The sequence below is a fragment of the Leucopleurus acutus genome, assembly GCF_964270905.1.
Source record: "Leucopleurus acutus genome assembly, chromosome: 1".
NCBI classification, from domain to species: Eukaryota; Metazoa; Chordata; class Mammalia; order Artiodactyla; family Delphinidae; genus Leucopleurus; species Leucopleurus acutus.
In genome coordinates this window covers 170,846,497-170,866,097 of record NC_139142.1, presented here as the reverse complement: position 1 = coordinate 170,866,097, position 19,601 = coordinate 170,846,497, and the positions used below count along the sequence as shown (strand labels likewise).

The 19,601-nt window shown below is 41.0% G+C and overlaps 1 protein-coding gene across 2 annotated transcripts in view; it reads right to left on the bottom strand.

The window, feature by feature from the left end:
• Nucleotides 1-19,601, bottom strand: part of MTHFS (methenyltetrahydrofolate synthetase) — a 52,094-nt gene that overhangs the window by 30,477 nt on the left and 2,016 nt on the right. For both annotated transcript variants that reach the window (XM_082853055.1, XM_082853056.1), the window contains exon 2: nt 13,414-13,675. In XM_082853055.1, coding sequence (XP_082709181.1) covers nt 13,414-13,675 — 262 coding nt within the window. The remainder of the gene's footprint in view (nt 1-13,413; nt 13,676-19,601) is intronic.

Below are 19,601 nucleotides of genomic sequence, written 5' to 3'. Positions count from 1 at the left end.
AAGCACTCTAAACTTAAATAGGAATTTCCACTGAAACTGTATTCAATTCAATTGAATAAAAGAGATTAGAGAGGAAGACAAAATATGTAATAGTTTGTACTTTATATTAACTTTTTCTCTCCCATTTCAATATGTTATAATAAGTTTTCTGCCAGTTATAATTTTATGATGTGAAAATGAGTCATCATTGAAGGAGCTCTTTATTGGGTTTCTGAATAGAGCAGACACTTTCTTCACAGAAGATAATCTTCTTAGATTCAAAGTGAAATATAACTTGTATTTTGAAGGCTTTGGAGAGAGATATTTCTAGGTATGTTTTTCAAAATGTAGATCTTTTCATGAAAAATGAAAGAATGGGGAGTGTTGCTGGTTTATTTGGTAATATAAATATCAAAGCACTGAGTCCTAACTACTGGACCACCAGGGAATTCCACTAAGTATCAATGAATTCATAAAATTAATGAGTATGAAATTTGTAAATTTCAAAGATAATAAAAATTCCTAAAAGAACCCAAGCAACGAAAAAGCAAGTTTCTTACTAAGGAAAAAATGGATATGACACAAGACTTCTCATCTACAGTGCTAAATACCACAAGAAAATGAATCAATTGTCTGGAACAGGTCAAGAAATTACAGCCCCAGGGCCAAATCTGGCCTGCTGTCTGTTTTTGTAAATAAAGTATTACTGAAACATTGCCATACCCTATATAAATATTGTCTATTTTATATTACAACAGCACAGCTGAATTGTTGTTACAGAGATCCCACGGCCTACATATTTACTATCTGGCACCTGACAAAAAATGTTTGCCAACCCCTGGTCTAGAATTTTGAGTGAAAAAAAAAAAGTGTGACCCAAGAATTCTTACTCCATTCAAGAATTCACTGCATATACAAACACAGGCTCAAAAATAAAAGCATTCCAGGGCTTCCCTGGTGGCACAGTGGTTGAGAGTCCGCTTACCGATGCAGGGGACACGGGTTCGTGCCCCAGTCCAGGAAGATCCCACATGCTGCAGAGCGGCTAGGCCTGTGAGCCATGGCCGCTGAGCCTGTGCGTCCAGAGCCTGTGCTCCGCAATGGGAGAGGCCACAACAGTGAGAGGCCCGCGTACCGCAAAAAAAATAAATAAATAAAAATAAAATAAATAAAAGCATTCCAAAAATATGCCACCCACAGATCATACTGAAAACAATTACTTAAAGGAATACTCCATCTGACCAAGAAATTAATAAATATACATGTCAAGAATGAGGAAGACATGATTTAAAAAGCAGAAGCAATGAACCATGAACCTAGGAAAATTTAGAGTTGACTTTAAATGACTGTTCCTTATAAATATAGTAAGAAAATAATCAAATGTCAAAAAATTCCTTAAAGAATAGATACACATTTTAAAATTATTATTATTGATTTTAAATCCTAGTTTATGTTTATTAAAATCTAGGACAAAAAAGCACATTCACTTTCTTATCTTTTACAGGAGTAAAAAAGTCAATCAATACTATATTGATAATGCTAATGAGAATTTGAGGTTCAAAAACATGTTAATGTAACCAGTAATAGAAATGGATACCTGACTATGAAGTACTAAAGAGAAAAAAGGATACAAAGGAAAAAGAAATGGCAAAAAAAATTCTTTTTCCAAAAACAGAAACCAAGATAACAAGTAACAGAAGGGAACGCCAAACACACCAGTTATCACCAAAAAGAGGACAGGCTGAACCCTTCTGATACAAGAAGACTCCCAGTTGGGTGTAAAAACAAAAATCCAATTGTATGCTATTTACAAGAGGCATGCCCACAGACAATGGCACCAAAGATTCAGGAGAAAGTCAAAGGCATATTCAAACACAAAGAGGTAGCAAAATTGATAATAAGGTAGAATTCGAGACATAGAGCTTTACATGGAAAAACAAGGTTGGTTTATATCCATTAACAAAATCCACAATTAAACACAATAGTTAAGAAGTCTTCAGTGCTAAGAAACATAGTGTTGAAGCATATAAAACATGTTAAAACTTAGAGAAATTAACAAAACTTGCATTTGTTTTCACCAAAATGTTTAAGTAAAATTAACACTTGAAGAAAATGTACTGTTTGTCCTATTGCTCAGTGAGTCCACTGATATTCCACCAGGGGCCAACTAAAAGATACACGGCCTTTTGAGAAGTAGATGCATAAACCAGTGGCTTTCAAACTTTCTGGAACCTACAGTAAGAAAAACACCGTGACCCATTTTATATACACATAGACACAGACATATACACATGCATGTACACATACACAGATACACACAGACACACATGCAAATCTTTACTTAAATAAAAGGTTTTTTTCTATGTCTTTCTTGTTTGTTTGTTTTTTAATGCTACTAAACTGAATTTAAAAGCCCCAATGAGTCAGGCTTGAAGTGTGAAAACAACTGGTCTAGACAATCGGATAAACTAATTCATCCCAGGACTTCTTACAAGTGATTCTGGCTTCCAGCATCACTACACCCAAAGAACACTTATATTATTATGTGTATTTGCTTTAAACCAAAGTAATGAGATGGGCAGTTAGGAAGACATTTTTTGTTTCTGTTCAATTTCCATCTCATAGCTCCCTGCCCACTTCATCCAATAGTAATATTGGCTTGTTCTGCTTGCTTATTTGTGGATAATTAGTTAATACATACCTGATTTTATGGATGATGAGGAGGATAAAAAAAATAAACATTGGTAGATTATGTTCGCATTTCTTTGCAGCTACTATCAATCATTCATTCAACATACAATCATTAGGCTTATAGAATTTTTTTTTTTTTTGGCTGCGTTGGGTCTTCGTTGCTCCGCGCGGGCTTTCTCTAGTTGCAACGAGCAGGGTCTACTCTTCGTTGCAGCGTGCGGGCTTCTCATTGCAGTGGATTCTCTTGTTGCGGAGCACGGGCTCTAGGCGTGCAGGCTTCAGTAGTGGCAGCACACAGGCTCAGTAGTTGTGGCACACGGGCCTTAAAGCGGGCAGGTTCCAGTGGTTGTGGTGCACGGGCTTAGTTGCTCTGCAGCATGTGGGATCTTCCCGGACCACGGATCAAACCTGTGTCCCCTGCATTGGCAGGCAGATTCTTAACCACTGCGCCACCAGGGAAGCGTGGGGCTGTTGATGTTTTAGAGAATGTCTAACCACAGGTTAGGGATAGCCTCCATCTTATCCGTTTTATGGGCAGAAGCCCAGAGGATCTATTTCCTCAAATGCCTTCAGCAGTGAAAACAGCCCTTTAAAATTCTTCATTAAAGCATTCTGAGGGGACTTCCCTGGCGGTCCAGTGGTTAAGACTTCGCCTTCCAGTGCAGGGGCTGTGGGTTTGATCCCTGGTTGGGGAGCTAAGATCCCACATGCCTCGTGGCCAAAAAAACCAAAACATAAAACAGAAGCAATAGTGTAACAAATTCAATAAAGACTTTAAAAATGGTCCACATCAAAAAAAATAAAAAAGCATTTTGAAAGCCCACAAGACTGGGATGTTTCTTTATGATGAATTATAACCTGTTCTTCTTTCCAGGGAAGTGACTTCGGGAATTTTCTCCATTGAAAAATGAGAACAAGAGATGATTTCAAGGAAGCTGGGCCAGTAAAGTGAAATGAAGTTCTGCCTTTGTCCACTTGGCAAATGTCAGGGCTGAATTCTCTATCTTAGGTTATCGTGGTGATCTCCTAACTGGCCACCCCTGTCCAAACACTTGACTTCTCTGTCTCATGTTCCTGCCAAAGTGACCTTAAAACTCACCTGGATTGTATCACTCCACCACTTGAAAACTTTGTTTTCACCCGCTCGCCGCAACTAGAGAAAGCCTGTGTGCTGCAATGAAGACCCAACACAGCCAAAAATAAATAAATAAATTTATATTAAAAAAAAAAAAGGACATCAACAGCCCCAAAACTGTTCCATTAACCCTTGAGGACAGAGTGAGAGAAAAGGAGAGAGGACTTGCCGATGAAGAGAGCAGGAGTGGGGCACGGACACCCGTGGTGGTATTTATTTACAAACCAGTTTTCACCACTCCGACTTGAGGTTTGAGGATCAGAAGACGAAACTAAAAACAACTTATTTTTTTCTAATTCAAACTCCTCTTAAAAATTCTGCCTCGGGACTTCCTTGGTGGCACAGTGGATAAGACTCCGTGCTCTCAAAGCAGGGGGCCCGGGTTCGATCCCTGGTCAGGGAACTAGATCCCACATGCATGCTGCAACTGAGAGTTCACATGCTACAACTAAGGAGCCTGCGAGCCACAACTAAGGAGCCCACGAGCTGCAACTAAGGAGCCTGTGAGCTGCAACTGAGGAGCCCGCCTGCCACACCTAAGGAGCCCATGTGCCGCAACTAAGACCTAGCGCAACCAAATAAATAAATAAATAATTTTTAAAATTCTGCCTCTTCTCTCAATTTAACATATACAGAAACATACATAAACCTAATAGACATTTTAATGTCTTGATTAAAGGTAATAAAATAAAAACTGAATTGGAAAAGGAGTTTAAAAACCTGAAGTTCTATAGGTAGAGAGTTTTAAGTCACCTAGGTTAGCCCTTTTAATGACACTTAAGTGTTCCACAGTACATTAAATGAATCACTATGTTTGAACAGAACATTTGGCAGGCTAACGCATCTTGGCAAGAATAACAGGCCATAATCCCTAAGGAAGTATCTTTTCATTTTAATGGGCTGGGAGTTAACAAAAAGTAAACCACCACTCTCGGAAATGAGAATATAGTCTGAAGTTGCTGCTGCAAAAGATAAGATAGACAATCCTGGAACAGCTCCAAGAAAGCCTACCATGTGTACACTTATCATTCATATGAAAGGCCCTGTTACAAGTGAAAGCCTAGGCTGTTCTTCCTGTGCATTTACTTGAATACAAAATGACTGAAAAAAAAGCTTAACTTCACAACCAGTGTACTTTCAGATACATGTGACTTAGCGCAAGTTCTTCCTTGGGAAAATATGACGATGTTCCCATGCATACAATTACCAACAGTACCTGTTCCGTGAATAATGGTTCTGGTGCAGTATACTGTCAGGAGAGAAGGAAAGTCCAGGTGGTAAAGCAACATTAATGAATGAGGTGTTAAGAAAAGAAATGGCACTTCAAAGGGCACTGGAGTGGAAAACAGGAGAACTGGGTGACCACTGCATTGTTATTAACTGCCTGTATGAACTTGGGGAAGTCACTTGACCTCCGTGGGCTTCAATGATCCCCTCTGAAAACAAGGAAGATGGAACGAGGACCATTAGTGTTTGTTCCACCTCCCCCAGTGCCTAACTCTGAAGGCAACGTTCTCAACTGTCCTGAGGGAGAGGTCACCCAAAACTCCTGCAAGGGCCTGTGGAGTGTGCAGAAGAACGTGGTACGTTAATGCCCACAGACTGGATTATGAACGCAGCAGGGACCCAGAGGCTGTTACACATTTCACCAGGCACTCTGACTCAGGAGATGCAACAGACTTCAGTCTAGGTATGACTGTGCGTACTTGGCATTATAGAAGGACACAGAGCAGCATCTCCACCTCCTCTTGGGCCCAGGAGCTACCCCAGCATGCAGCTTCTTTTGCTCCCTCATCCACATGGGGTGCATCAAGAGCCAAGGTGTGTGCAGGTCCCCTTGAGACCTGTGAGTTCCTACCAGGTTTTTACATGGGTCAAGACTCAGAGATCCAAGGCCTATGCACCAACTCATAGCTCCCAACCCAGGTGCAACGGCACACAGCAGACACGGCAGGTACAACATTCCACCAGATCTTAACTCTACAGCTTCCCCAAAGCGAGTGCTGGGAGCAGATCAACTGCAAGGTTATTCCAGCCCAGGTCTAACGTGAACCCTTTATTCCCAAATACCAAATAAAAGTGTCACAGCATCTTATAAAACAACTATTTCTGATATACTTTTTAAAGTGCCCCTAGGTAGATGCTTATTATTTTTTAAATCCAGCTTTCCTTTAATGACTATAAAATACTGATCACCCATAAATTTATATAAGCATTCTTTGAATTCATAATAGTGTTGGCTTTACCTCAAGACACTTTCACTGAAAGTCTGATGTGAACAACATGATGCTGGGGGACTTCCCTGGTGGCGCAGTGGTTAAGACTCTGCACTCCTAATGCAGGGGGCCCGGGTTTGATCCCTGGTCAGGGAACTAGATCCCACATGTATGCCGCAACTAAGAGTTTGCATGAAGCCACAACAAAAGAGCCCGCCGGCTGCAACTGAGACATGGCGCAACCAAATAAATAAATAAATAAAATATTTTTAAAAAAATAAGAAAACAAACAAAAAAAACATGATGCTGGCACCAAGAGTACAGGTGATTTAGGAGAAGGACTCTGCTCTTAAAGAGTCCAAGTCGGGGCTTCCCTGATGGTGCAGTGATTAAGAATCCGCCTGTCAATGCAGGGTACACGGGTTCGAGCCCTAGTCTAGGAGGATCTCACATGCCGTGGAGCAACAAAGCCCATGCGCCACAACTAGTGAGCCTGTGCTCTACAGCCCGCAAGCCACAACTACTGAGCCTATGCTCTAGAGCCCATAAGCCACAACCGCTGAAGCCTGAGCGCCTAGAGCCCTGTGCTCCACTTGCTGCAACTAGAGAGCACTCGCGTGCAGCAATGAAGACCCAATGCAGCCAAAAATAAATAAATAAAAATTAATTAATTAATTGAAAAAATAAATAAAGAATCCAAGTCTCCAATGCTTTTCTCCTGGGCCACCAAGCAATTCTCTGACATCCAGCTGGGTGTCCTACAATTCAACTCAATTCTGACACAATCCACCTGGGGACAGTGTCAGATCCTACAGGGTAAGGGCTCAGTCCCACAAGACTGCCTGCCCTACCTGCAACCCCCATGCCAGATGTCAATGGCAAGTCCAGGTTGTTACCTGTACTTCTGGCCTACAGGCTATACATCGGAGGTTAATTTGCTAGAGCAGCTCACAGGACTCAGAGAAACATTTTACTAACTAGATTACCAGTTGACTGTACAAGGATACAGCTCAGGAGGAGATATACAAGGCAAGGTACAGGGAAAGGGAGCACAGCATCCAGCAGCTCCACAGGCTTGCCAGCCAGGAAGCTCTCCAAACCCCATCCTTTGGATTTTTATGGAGGCTTCACTGCAAAGGCATGATTGATTAAATCATTGGTCACTGGTGACTGATTCAACATCCAGCCACTCTCCCCTCTCCAGAAGTCAGTGAGGTGGGGAGACTAAAAATTCCAACCCTCTATTCAAAAGTTGATTCCCCTGGTTGCTTTCCAAAGTCACCACATCAACATAAACTCAGGTTTGGTTGAGAGGGGTGTGCTATGAATATCAAGACACCTTTATGGCTCTTATTACTTGGGAAATTCCAAAGATTTTAGGAGTTCTGCCAGAAACTGGGATGAAGACCAAATATGTATTTCTTATTATAAATCACAATACCACAAAGTCTCTCAGCAAAGAAAAGAAATATACCCCCTAGGAGAATTTGTACAACAGGTGGATATATGTTAAGTGCTGGGTGAGTAAGAATTAGAGAAGAAAGGGACTTGAGGACTGGAGGCAGTCAAGGAAGGGTTAGAGAAGGTAAGAACAGCTTGTTGTTGACAGTAACTGCCATTCTTGATCCCTCACTACATGAGCCAGTTCACTACAGGGCACTTCACCTACATCATCTTACTTTATCCTCTAAACAGCACAATGAGTGGCCACTGCAACTATCCCTGATTTCATAGGGAAAAATGTGTACTTTGTGATGTTGAGTAATTTCCCCAAATGGTAAAGCCTAGATTCAAATTCAGATCAGTCTGACTCAAAAGGCAATGACATTAAGCGCTAGACTAAAAGATACCACCTGGAAGAAACACCGAAGACATTCTAGCCTTGAAAAACAGTAGATGTAACCAAATTTCACAGTAATGCACATAGTGTGTTGTCAGATGACAACTCAACCACTGCAAAAACAACAGAATCCACATCAGCAACAAGAGCCCCTTTACTGGGCACCTACTATATGCCAAGCACTTTTCATTCAAGCTTCATAACAGACCTGTGAGGTAGCTTCATCCACTCACAGGTGACAAGACTGACACTCAGAGGAGTTCAACAACCTCCCCAAAGTCACATAGTTAGAAAGTAGCAAAAGTAGAACTCACATCCAGGCTTACCTGATTCCCAAGTCTGGGTTCTCGATTGCTATGAAATACTGTCTTCCAGCAGACTACTTTGGCTGAAGCAGAGGAACTGCACCAGGCGGAAGAAGGAGTCAAGGTAAAAAGACAGAGCGGCCCAGACAGTGGCCTGAATGTTTACATGTTATCCAGTATCCCTTCTCTTGGCAACAGTTAGCTAGCAGGAACCTCAGTCTGCTCAGGCACACAGACCTATGCTGGGTACCGGGAAAGGCTTGAACAGGGTAGATGGCCTGTACAAAAAGAGGTACTTTAGGAAAGGCAATATGGCCAGAAAACCAACTGGAAGTGTATTCCAATGGAACAGATACGAAGAATCAAAACTGTAGACAAAGGATCCTCTAAAACTGGAATTAGAGAAAGACAGGTGATAAAAATATTACAAAGAAAAACCTGGTAATACTTGATAACTGGATGGGTAGAAAAGAGACAAGAATAAGTCTATGTTTACAAACTGGCTACTAACAGAAATGTGAAAAACACAAAGAGAACAATAAGAATGAATTCTGACATGCTGAAATCCAGGGACAGTGGGACATCTAAGTGGCGACAAAAAGCTGAACAGGACAGCACAAAGGAGAGGGCCCTGTGATATGCTGGCACAAACCTGCCTCCAGAGGACAACAGGTTGGTTAACTCCACAACTGCAGGGACCAGGTCCACCCTGTTCCCCACTGCATACCCCATTACGCCTCCCACAGACGAGCACTCACGAAATATCTTCTGAATAAAGTATTACGACCCAACCCAAATTTTTCCACCCTATCGTCAAGGATATCACAACTCTGCCAAATGCCTTGATGAAATTCATACCCACTCTCTTTACTATATTCTTGCAGGTGCCATGCAACCCTACTGAAGAAAGAAAGGGGCTCAATTTAATGGGAATGACTTCAATAAACCAATCCTAACCCTCCCAAAAGTATTGATCATGAACAACCTAGAGGGATGTTACACATGTCAGGTTCAAAGATTCTGTCCTTGACACTGCCCCATTCAGTCATTTTTAAATGTTTTGGTTGAGGACTAGAAAGTCTTCATTATGATCATTTATTTATTTCAGTTATGTGTCAGGCACCCACACATAGGTATGAATTCCTAAAGAGCTTCCAGAAAGATCAAAAATAAAAAATCAGCTCTGACAAAGTTATGACTGCAAAGAGCCTGTTATATTCTATAGAATTTCAGAAATGATTGACAGCATAGGTGAATTTGATTTTGGACTGTCCGGTATCCATTGCCCTTGTTCTGGAAACCGTACTTCGTTTTCCTGTGGTAAATCGCTCCCAGCCCACTCTCAGCTCAGTGGTTTGGGTAGGGCCGCACAGATGGGCAAAGGACCGTGTCCAGTCAGTCAACACATCCTTTCTCCCTGGTTACAGTGCGTGGCTCAGGGATGGACAAGTAAGACCCAGGCCTAGGTCACTCAGCCTCGTCCATGTCCTTGGCCACAGTGATCGATTTCAGGATGGCCACTTGACCCAATTCGGGTCAATAAGAGTTAAGACCAGGACTTTACTGGGACCATTAGAAAACAGACTTGCTCTTTTCTGCTGGGACTGCTAGCAGTAAGGATGCTGTGGAACCTGGAACTACCACGGCCACCTGTGGCAAGAAATGAAGCCAATATAGGTGAAAGCGGAGTCAAAAGGCAGAGATAGAGTAGATCCTAACGACTCTGATCTGGCCATATCTAAAGCTAGCCCTTCTGTGGATTTTTCAGTCTCTGGGCCAATAAAATCCTATTTTTGCTTAAGCCACGTTGAATTAGATTATGGCCTTTCAGTGGAAGGACTGCTGGCTAATCTAATTGCCCAAGCAGCCCTCACTTGGAGAACAAATGCAGTAAAGAGGCAGACCCTCCACTTCTTTTACACTTCTGTTATTTTGCTATATACATAATACAAAAATAGCCCATGTGAAATTTTTGCTTACGAACTTATATTTGCAACTGAGGACACCAGAGCTCACTTTTTTCTAACCTGCCATAACGTGAGCGAACCAGAAAGATAAGCAGGCTACATAAGCTATACTGGGAACAATCTGAGCTCTAGTCAGGTTGTCACAAACACGATGAAGCTAGATTTATGCTGTAGCACTGAAGATGCCACATTCTAAACTGCTGATGTGAGCAAAAATCCACGGTGCAGAATGTGATGCTGGGAGATAACAAACAGCAGAGACTGCAAATCGAACATTCTACAAACAACAGCAAAGAGCATTAGCTCCCAGGCTGCAATTGCAAGAAACTACAGGTATAATTCCCTAACCCTTTGCAATGCCAATTGCAAGCATCTGCAAAGAAAAACACATGGGGAGAAAAAGCAACCCGTCCCACAAATACAGCATGAATAAATGGTATGGAGGAGAAAAAAAATGAACAAGCAGTTTTGTGAGTGAACTTTTTTCTATTCAGGGCCAAGCCCTGACCTTCTATATTCTTAATATTCTTTTCATTTGACTTATATTTGATATATACAACAGGTTGGGATAGTCATTCTACTTACATATGTTTTCTGTCTCCCCAGCTAGAGTGTGAGTGCCTTGAAGTCCAGAACCTTATCGTCCCAGAGCTAATACAGTGTCTGATACAAAGTAGATGTTCAGAAAATGTTTGTTGGAAATTATCAAAATGTTAAACACTCAAGTAGCATTGAGTTGACTGCATAATGAATAATCCTGCCTTCCTTGTTTAAAATTAATAATAGTTACCATTTACTGAATAGCTCCTATGTGCCAAATGATGTGCTAAAACCTATAAATAAATGATTTACCTCACTTGTTTGAACTGAGTTTATCCTAACCAGGAAGTACAGCTAAATTAAGAGGAAAGATCATGCTTCTTCCTTACTCTTCCCCGCTATCGTACTTAAACAGAAATAGAACTAATGCATGAAGGTTCAGGGTGACACATTTTAGCTCAACCAAAGGAATATATTCTACAAGGAGCAGAGTTGTTCTACAAAGACAATGGGCTGCCTCTGGAGAAACTGGTTACTGGAGGATACCAAGTAGCATTTCAATTAGCCAGGACATCACAGAGTGATGCAAGCATGGAAGGAGATGTTAATATGGTCAACCAGAATTAGGAAAGTGCCCTGGGCTCTACCCATAAGCCCGTGAGTCTGGAGAAGTAGCTGATGAAGTGTGAGCAATGCCAGAGCCTACAATTCCTATCTTTCCTTATCTATAAGCCTGGGCTACCTCCCAAGATACACTACATTCCCTTATGTTTCATTGTCTTAAAATTTTTATAATGTTGGCATTCATCTGGTCTAGGAGGTAGATCTGAGTGTACTTTTGGTGTCTAAACATCTAGCAAAGCACAGGACTGTATAATATAGGAGAAAAAGTAGCAAAGTAAATAATCCCCCTACTACCATGAGACCTTGACTCTGTCCCTTCCCACGCTGTCATACTGATTTTACAGGTTATGTTGTAAAAATGAAAAGGAACAGAAATTGAGAGAAGATTGCATAAAGCTTCATTGGGATTTCTTTGCAACTGTTTAAGTCTTAGTCAAAAATACATACCTCTAAGACATGTTTGAGGCATTGTAGTACAAAATAGTACCTTAGCTTGTTTTGCTTCCAGCTCTTCGACTGCTTGATAATGATTAAATCTCCCAAGTGGCTGTTGGCCAGGGAATAGCACGTATAAAGGTCCAGCAGTAGAAAAAGCAAAATGGGGTTGGCCTAATTTGAAAAGATACATACACTCCAGTGTTCACAGAAGCTATGTGCAATAGCCAAGGCATAGAAACAACCCAAGGGCCCATCAACACGTGATTGGTTTAAGAAGATGTGGTGTACGTGTGTGTACACACACACACACACACACACACACACACACAATGGAATACTACTTGGCCATAAAAAAGAATGAAACATTGCTATTTGTGGCAACATGGATGGATATAATATCAAATATTATATGATGTCACTTGTATGTGGAATCTAAAAAAATAATACAAATGAATCTATATACAAAACAGAAACAGACTCATAGAAAACAAACTTACGGTTGCCAAGGCAGATAAATTAGGAGTATGGGATTAACAGACACAAATTGCAATGTATAAATAGATAAGCAACGAGGATTTACTGTACAGCACAGGGAACTATATTTAATATCTTATAATAACCTATAATGGAAAATATACATATATATATGACTGAATCATTTTGCTGTACACTTGAAGTTAACACAATATTGTCAATCAACTATATTTCAATTTTTTAAAAATGGGGTTGGGAAACTGGGAGAGATTCAGAGTGGCTGAAACTCAGACTATAAAGTGAGGGAGTAGAAAGATGTAAAAATGGAAAGAATAGCAAGGCCAAATCAGGAAGAGCCTTGTTAAGGAATGTTTGATTCAAACTAAGGGCAGCAGAAAGTCACTGAAAGACTTTACACAGGGGAGAGAAATGGTCAGCTTTGCATTTCAGAAATCTTGTTTCAATTACTACATAGATAATAGACTGAGAGGGAGGAGAGGAAGAAGAGTTAGGAGGCTGTTATAATAACCCAAGCAAGGGAAGATGGTGGCTTAGACTGCAGTGGTAGCAGTGGGATTAGAGAGGAGTGGACAGGTTCAATAAATAACTCAGTAAGTAAAATCACCAGGGCTCAGCAATGGGCACACATGGAACATGAGGGAAAGAGAAGAGTCAAGGATGATCTTGAGATTTCTGGCATGGCGAATTGGGTGGTGATGGTACTATACACTAAGAGAAACACAGGATAGTGGGCATGAGGCAATATGATTCAGTTTGGAACATGTTGTGTTGGAGATGACCACGTGATACCCAAGTAGTTGACAGGTCTGAGCTGGAGATATAAATGCTTATAGCATTAATAATAAGGTACTCATTACCATACAGACCATAACTGAAACCATGGGAAATGCAATATTATTCAGGGAAAATGTATAATCCAACCCACAAGGTCAGGGCAGGAGTCTGTGAAAAGGCAACAACACCTAATACCTTACTATTACAGTTGACACTTCACAGTTTACAGAGGGCATCGCACCCTGAACTAGGTTAGGTCGGTGTCTTGGAATATAAGTGAAATATAAATTCATCCCTGTAGGAAAAGTGACCCCCACTGACCCAACCATAACAAGCGGATCAGAGGTCTAACAACCCATCACAGCCTGAGAGCATCCTAAGGTGCGGATTCTAATACCATAACACTCACCTGTGGACAAGGCCTCCTCCCGAACCTCGACCTCACTGGGCTGATGAATATTCCAGGATGTTTTGGGAAGTGAAGAGATTTCCTCAGGCGATGCTAATTTCACCATATCCATGTGATTGCTCTGGAACTGGTACCGTGGGATAAAGCAGGTTTTGCCTTGTTGGAAAATGTCCTTGATGATCTCTTCTGTCTCAATTTCATCTTGCATGCTCAGAAAGATGGAGATTCTTTTGGACTTTTGATACTGACTATGGGTAAACACCTAAATGGGAAATGATGGCGGTTATAATTTCCAAGGTTATACTTTTAAAAACTAGTGGCTCCCCTTAACAGTTTTAATGCTTTCTCCCTTTTCTCTCAGCCTTCTCCAACCTCTTTATCCAAAAACAAACAAACGAAAACAGCAGACTAGTATATAATAGGTCAAATAATACGCATCCTGAAGCCTGACTTGAACTTCTGGACCCAACACTTACTTCTCTGATCCCTTTACCCTTCTCTGGCACACCTACTCTGGCAGTGTGACAATTCATTAAAAAGTCACTGTGAGGGGCTTCCCTGGGGGTGCAGTGGTTGAGAGTCCGCCTGCCGATGCATGGGACGCGGGTTCGTGCCCCGGTCCGGGAAGATCCCACATGCCGCGGAGCAGCTGGGCCCGTGAGCCATGGCCGCTGAGCCTGCGCGTCCGGAGCCTGTGCTCCGCAAAGGGAGAGGCCACAGCAGTGAGAGGCCCGCGTAAAAAAAAAAAAAAGTCACTGTGAGGCCCTGCTGTCTACATCAGGAATTCCAAGCTTGAACCCCATCTACCCGTTCTAGCAGACTTCAATCCTGTCACCCACTTCCCCGAGAGTCTCTTCTTTATTTTAACTCTGAAGCTCTCACAAGCTTCTTTACTCCCGGGATGGTCAGCCTTCTCTCCTGCCAAATTCTACCCATTTAAGTCCAACTCAAGGCCTAACTTTTCCTGACTCCTAGAGAACCCTTACTATGTTTAGAGTCACTATACAACCTAACAATTATGTGTTGTCATAATTTGATTATTAATTGTTTGGTGTGCCCTAAATGTAGCATCCTGGCCAGTCTGTAAACTCCCTGTGGTGGACAACATGCCATACAGTTCTCTTAGCTCTACCCACCTCCGTCCCATCCGCTATAAGCTCTTCTGTTCAAATGAATGTTAAAATGTTCACGAAGACGGAAGGTAGGGGGATCCTGGAGAGGCAAAGCCCCTCTAAGAGCAAGTGCCATGTTGTAAAGAAGGCGCACCTGGGGGAAAGCATCCCTTTGTTCTCAGTTTAATTAATTAATTAATTAATTTTTTGGCCGTGCTGGCGTGCGTGATCTTAGTTCCCCGCCTAGGGATTGGACCCGTGACCCCTGCAGTGGAAGCACGGAGTCTTAACCACTGGACCGCCAGGGAAAGTACTCCCTTTGTACTCAGGTTAATCATTCATGAGGCAGAAGAAACGGGCTGAGCTTTGCTCACATTAGAAATTTTAATAATCTCAGAACTTCCCCAGTCTCAGAAGTTAGCTCTTAGTCCCCTTTTTTTTTTCTTCCTTTTCTGTTCTTCCCCGTTCTCCGAGCTAAGAAGGAAAAGTTACTGCAGAAGTGACTTATAGGGCTTTCCTGGTGGTGCAGTGGTTAAGAATCCACCTGCCAATGCAGGGGACATGGGTTCGAGCCCTGGTCCGGGAAGATCCCACATGCCACAGAGCAACTAAGCCTGTGCACCACAACTACTGAGCCTGCGCTCTAGAGCCTGCGAGCCACAACAACTGAGCCCATGTGCCACAACTACTGAAGCCCGTGTGCCTAGAGCCTGTGCTCCACAATAAGAGAAGCCACCACAATGAGAAGCTGACGCACCACAACAAAGAGTAGCCCCAGCTCGCCACAACTAGAGAAAGCCCGCATGCAGCAACGAAGACCCAACGCAGCCAAAAATAAATAAATAAATTTATTTTTTTTAAGTGACATAAATACGAGTGCCAGAAAGACACAGGCACAGAAAGTCAAGTTATTCCTAATAAAAAGGGACACAGAAGTTAAGTAAATAGAGCACACCAAACCAGTGCTAATGAAGGAAGTTAACTCTACCTTTCCGAGCAGTTACATAGCTATTATCAGGCCTGAAGTGAGCAAAGCAAATGGAACTGTGAAACCCAGACGTTGGGCAGATCTGAGGCTTTTGGCATCCAAGTACTTTCTGGGAAAGTTAAATGTCTATCTTGTTCTGTTTAAAGCAGAACACAGTAAATTAGAAGCTGAATAAGCAGTAATAAACATCAGTTAAAATTCAGTGTGAGACTATGTATACACACTTATCTTTCTTTCTTCCTCAAATCTCACTTATATGACAGTAAAAAAGCACACAAAAAAGAAAGCCATGATAGCCCCGATAACAAGAGGATAGAGATTTGACTAGTTTCTGCAAGACAGAGTGGATGGGACAGTATTTACAGACAAAAGAGTAGCAGATCACAACACTTGGGGAACATGGGTGTAGGTCAGACAGAATCCATTCTTCCCATGGAATTCCAAAGTGACTAAAAAAGCAAAGGAAATCCCCATTAGCTATCACACCTTCCTTCATAAATATGTACAGACAGTAATGGTTCATCAAACATTTTAGAAAGCCAAAACACAAATTAGAAGGATTTTTTAAAAGGGGAATTGATACAGCCACTATGGAGAAGAGCACTTTAAAAAACTAAAAATAGAACTACTATATGATCCAGCAGTCCCACTCCTGGGCATATACCCAGAGAAAACCATAATTCAAAAAGACACATGCACCCCAATGTTCATTGTAGCACTATTTACAAGAGCCAGGACATGGAAGCAACCTAAATGTCCATCAACAGAGGAATGGATAAAGAAAATGTGGTACATATATACAATGGAATATTACTCAACCGTAAAAAGGAACGAAATTGTGCCATTTGCAGAGATGTGGATGGACCTAGAGACTATCATACAAAGTAAGGCAAAAAGAGAAAAACAAATTAATGCATATATGTGGAATCTATAAAAATGGTACAGATGAACTTATTTGCAAAGCAGAAACAGAGACACAGATGTAGAGAACAAACATATGGATACCAAGGGGGAAAGGGGGAGGGGGTGGGAGGAATTGGGAGATTGGGGTTGACATATATACACTACTATGTATGCAACAGATAACTAAGGAGAACCTACTATATAGCACAGGGAACTTTACTCAGTGCTCTGTGGTGACCTAAATGGGAAGGAAATCCAAAAAAGAGGATATATGTATAAGCATGGCTGATTCACTTTGCTGTACAGCAGAAACTGACACAGCAGTGTAAAGCAACTATACTCCAATAAAAATAAATAAATAAATAAATGAAAATAAAAGAAGAGGTGGGTGGAGTGATCCAGCAGGAAAGTGAGATCATTATAATTCAGAGAACATGGATTTTTAAAAATTCTACTTAGTTTTCTCAGACAAGTTCAAGAAGATAGATGCATCTATAAAACAACAACAGGCTGCTTTGGAAAGAAAGCAATCAGAGAATTAAAAAATACCTGGAAATTAAAATTAACATTACCAAAATTAAAACAATTCAGGAGAAAGCCTCAAGTAGGGGAAAAAGACAAAGACGTGGGGAAAATAAAAAATATTAAGAGACATAGAAGATCAATCTAGGATTTTTACTATTTGATTAACAGGAATTGCAGAAAGGAAAAGAAGTAATCAAAGACATAATAGGTAAAGATACCAGTCTTCAGATTGAATGGAGGTCATGGATGCTGAGCAGAACAAGGAAAAATAATTTTAAACTTGAAATTCAAACTCTCAATCAGGTAAAAACATTTCCTAATGTATAAAGTATTAAAGAGTTTACCCTCATAGATATTTTCTCCCCAAAAGTTACTTGAGAATACAATCTAATAAGATAACAACAACAACAAAAGGGGCTTCCCTGGTGGCGCAGTGGTTAAGAATCTGCCTGCCAATGCAGGGGACACAGGTTCGAGCCCTGGTCCGGGAAAATCCCACATGCCGCAGAGCAACTAAGCTCATGCGCACAACTACTGAGCCTGCGCTCTAGAGCTCGCGAGCCACAACTACTGAAGCCCACGCGGCTAGAGCCCATGCTCTGAAACAAGAGAAGCCCCCACAATGAGAAGCCCGCGCACCCCAACAAAGAGTAGCCCCCGCTCACCACAACTAGATAAAGCCTGCACACAGCAACGAAGACCCAACGCAGCCAAAAATAAAGAAAGAAAATAAAGAAAAAGAAGAAGGAAGGAAGAGGTCTAAGAGAGAAGATACTGGATTCAAAAAACAGCCGTAACTTAAAAGCAGAGAAAGAGGAACCCCAGGGCAATGGCTATAGCACAGACTCAAAGTCAACCAGACCAGAGGGAGCAGTGGACTAGAGTGCTTTCAAGAAGAAAGTGGATTTATTTTAACAAACAAAATGAAAAAGAATCTATTGATAAGGCATATTCTTACTTTGCCAAAAAGGAAAAACAAAGGCAATCGGAAACTTGAACAGAGAGCTAAATTAGAAATTTATACACCAAATAGGAAAATTAAGAATGCCGTAATTTCGAGCAATTATAAAGCATAAGAAAAAAGAAAGTATTTGATATTAACACTTGAAATATTCCCCTCCTAGCCACACACGTCTAGTGACATTGAATTGTATATCCTTTTCTTACACATTCAATATTACAATTTGGTTCTGTAGTGAACACTATATATATAACCACAATACTGTAAATACTATTTACTTGAATTTCAAGTTTGGAAATCAGGCACAGAAAATGCTCAGTAGACTTATTACAGTTACAGAACAGAGCACAAATATTATAAAAACTTGGCAATGTAAATATAACGATAAAGGTGTCACAAATTGGCAGATAGAATGGAAAACAAAATGAGTACTTGGCACTAATTTCCTCAGCTTATTTGTTGAGGAGTCAAGATATGGCATAAAGTATAATTTCTTTACCATACATTACTTTTCTGATAAACTTCTAAATTATTAAAAAAGTGCTGTGTCAATAAGAATAAATTTGCCTTTTTTTAAATTATTGGGAGAAAGGCATCATTTAATACCTTTACTGTATTGAACGTGCACTATGGCAAAACATTGTTCTAGTCCCAGTATGTTGATATTTTGGGCCTTGATCCATTGGTTGGTCATGAAGTCAACAGTGGGTTACAATCAGCAAATGAAATAGAAAATATTAAAGTTTGTTGTATATAGTAAGAGTTGTCAAACACCTGGTTGTGAAACAGATTTCTTATATGAGTACATTTATTTGTATGGAGTAAAATGTGTTTATTACTGGGAGTCATGGGTCTGCTTTTGAATTTTTCTCTGTCGGATGCCAGCTCTCAGTTGTCAATCTACTGATATCAGTGGTTCTGTCTCTATATGGCTACTATTCCCACCTGGAGTTTTTTTTAATTCTAATCTACTATAGACAAACCAAACTGAACTCACCTTTATTGTCCCCATGCCCCTCCAAAATCTGCTCCAACTCTTACCTTCCTTGTGCCTCGTAATGTTCAAAACCCTTTATCCGCAGCTCTAAAGTTTGGAATCATACGTGGCTCCCCTTTTCCAGTACTCTCTCATCTCCATCCAGTTAATTGCCAAGTCCCGCTGATTCTCACTACATAGTCTCCCATTCACCTGCTTTTTCCCCTCACCTTCACTGCCCATGCCCTCGTTTACATCTTTATTACCTCTCACCCAAATTATCACAACAGCCCCTTACTGGTCTCCATGTATTTTTTTCTCATTCTTCCACCCCCAACTCATTTTCCAAAAATGCTGCCAATATTCTCTTCCTAAACGATGTATCAAAAATATGTGAAGCACTCTATGCATCCCTTAACACACTGCTTTAACCTTCACAATAGGTCTTCAAGGATGACATTATCCTTTTATAGATAAGGAACCAGAGGCTCAGAAAGATTAGAGACTTGTCCAAGGCCATATGCAGCTAAAACACAGTGGGGCCAGATTAAATCCAGAGCTAAAGAGTTCCAAAACCCATGTTAAATTGTCTTTCCTTCTCTTGCCAAAATATTCCTGCACATGTTCACCCACCCTATCTTCCCTTCACCTGACAAAATTCATCTTGTACTACAAAATATTTCTCAAACTTCTCCCTATAGAAAGAAAGCCTTCTGATTCCCC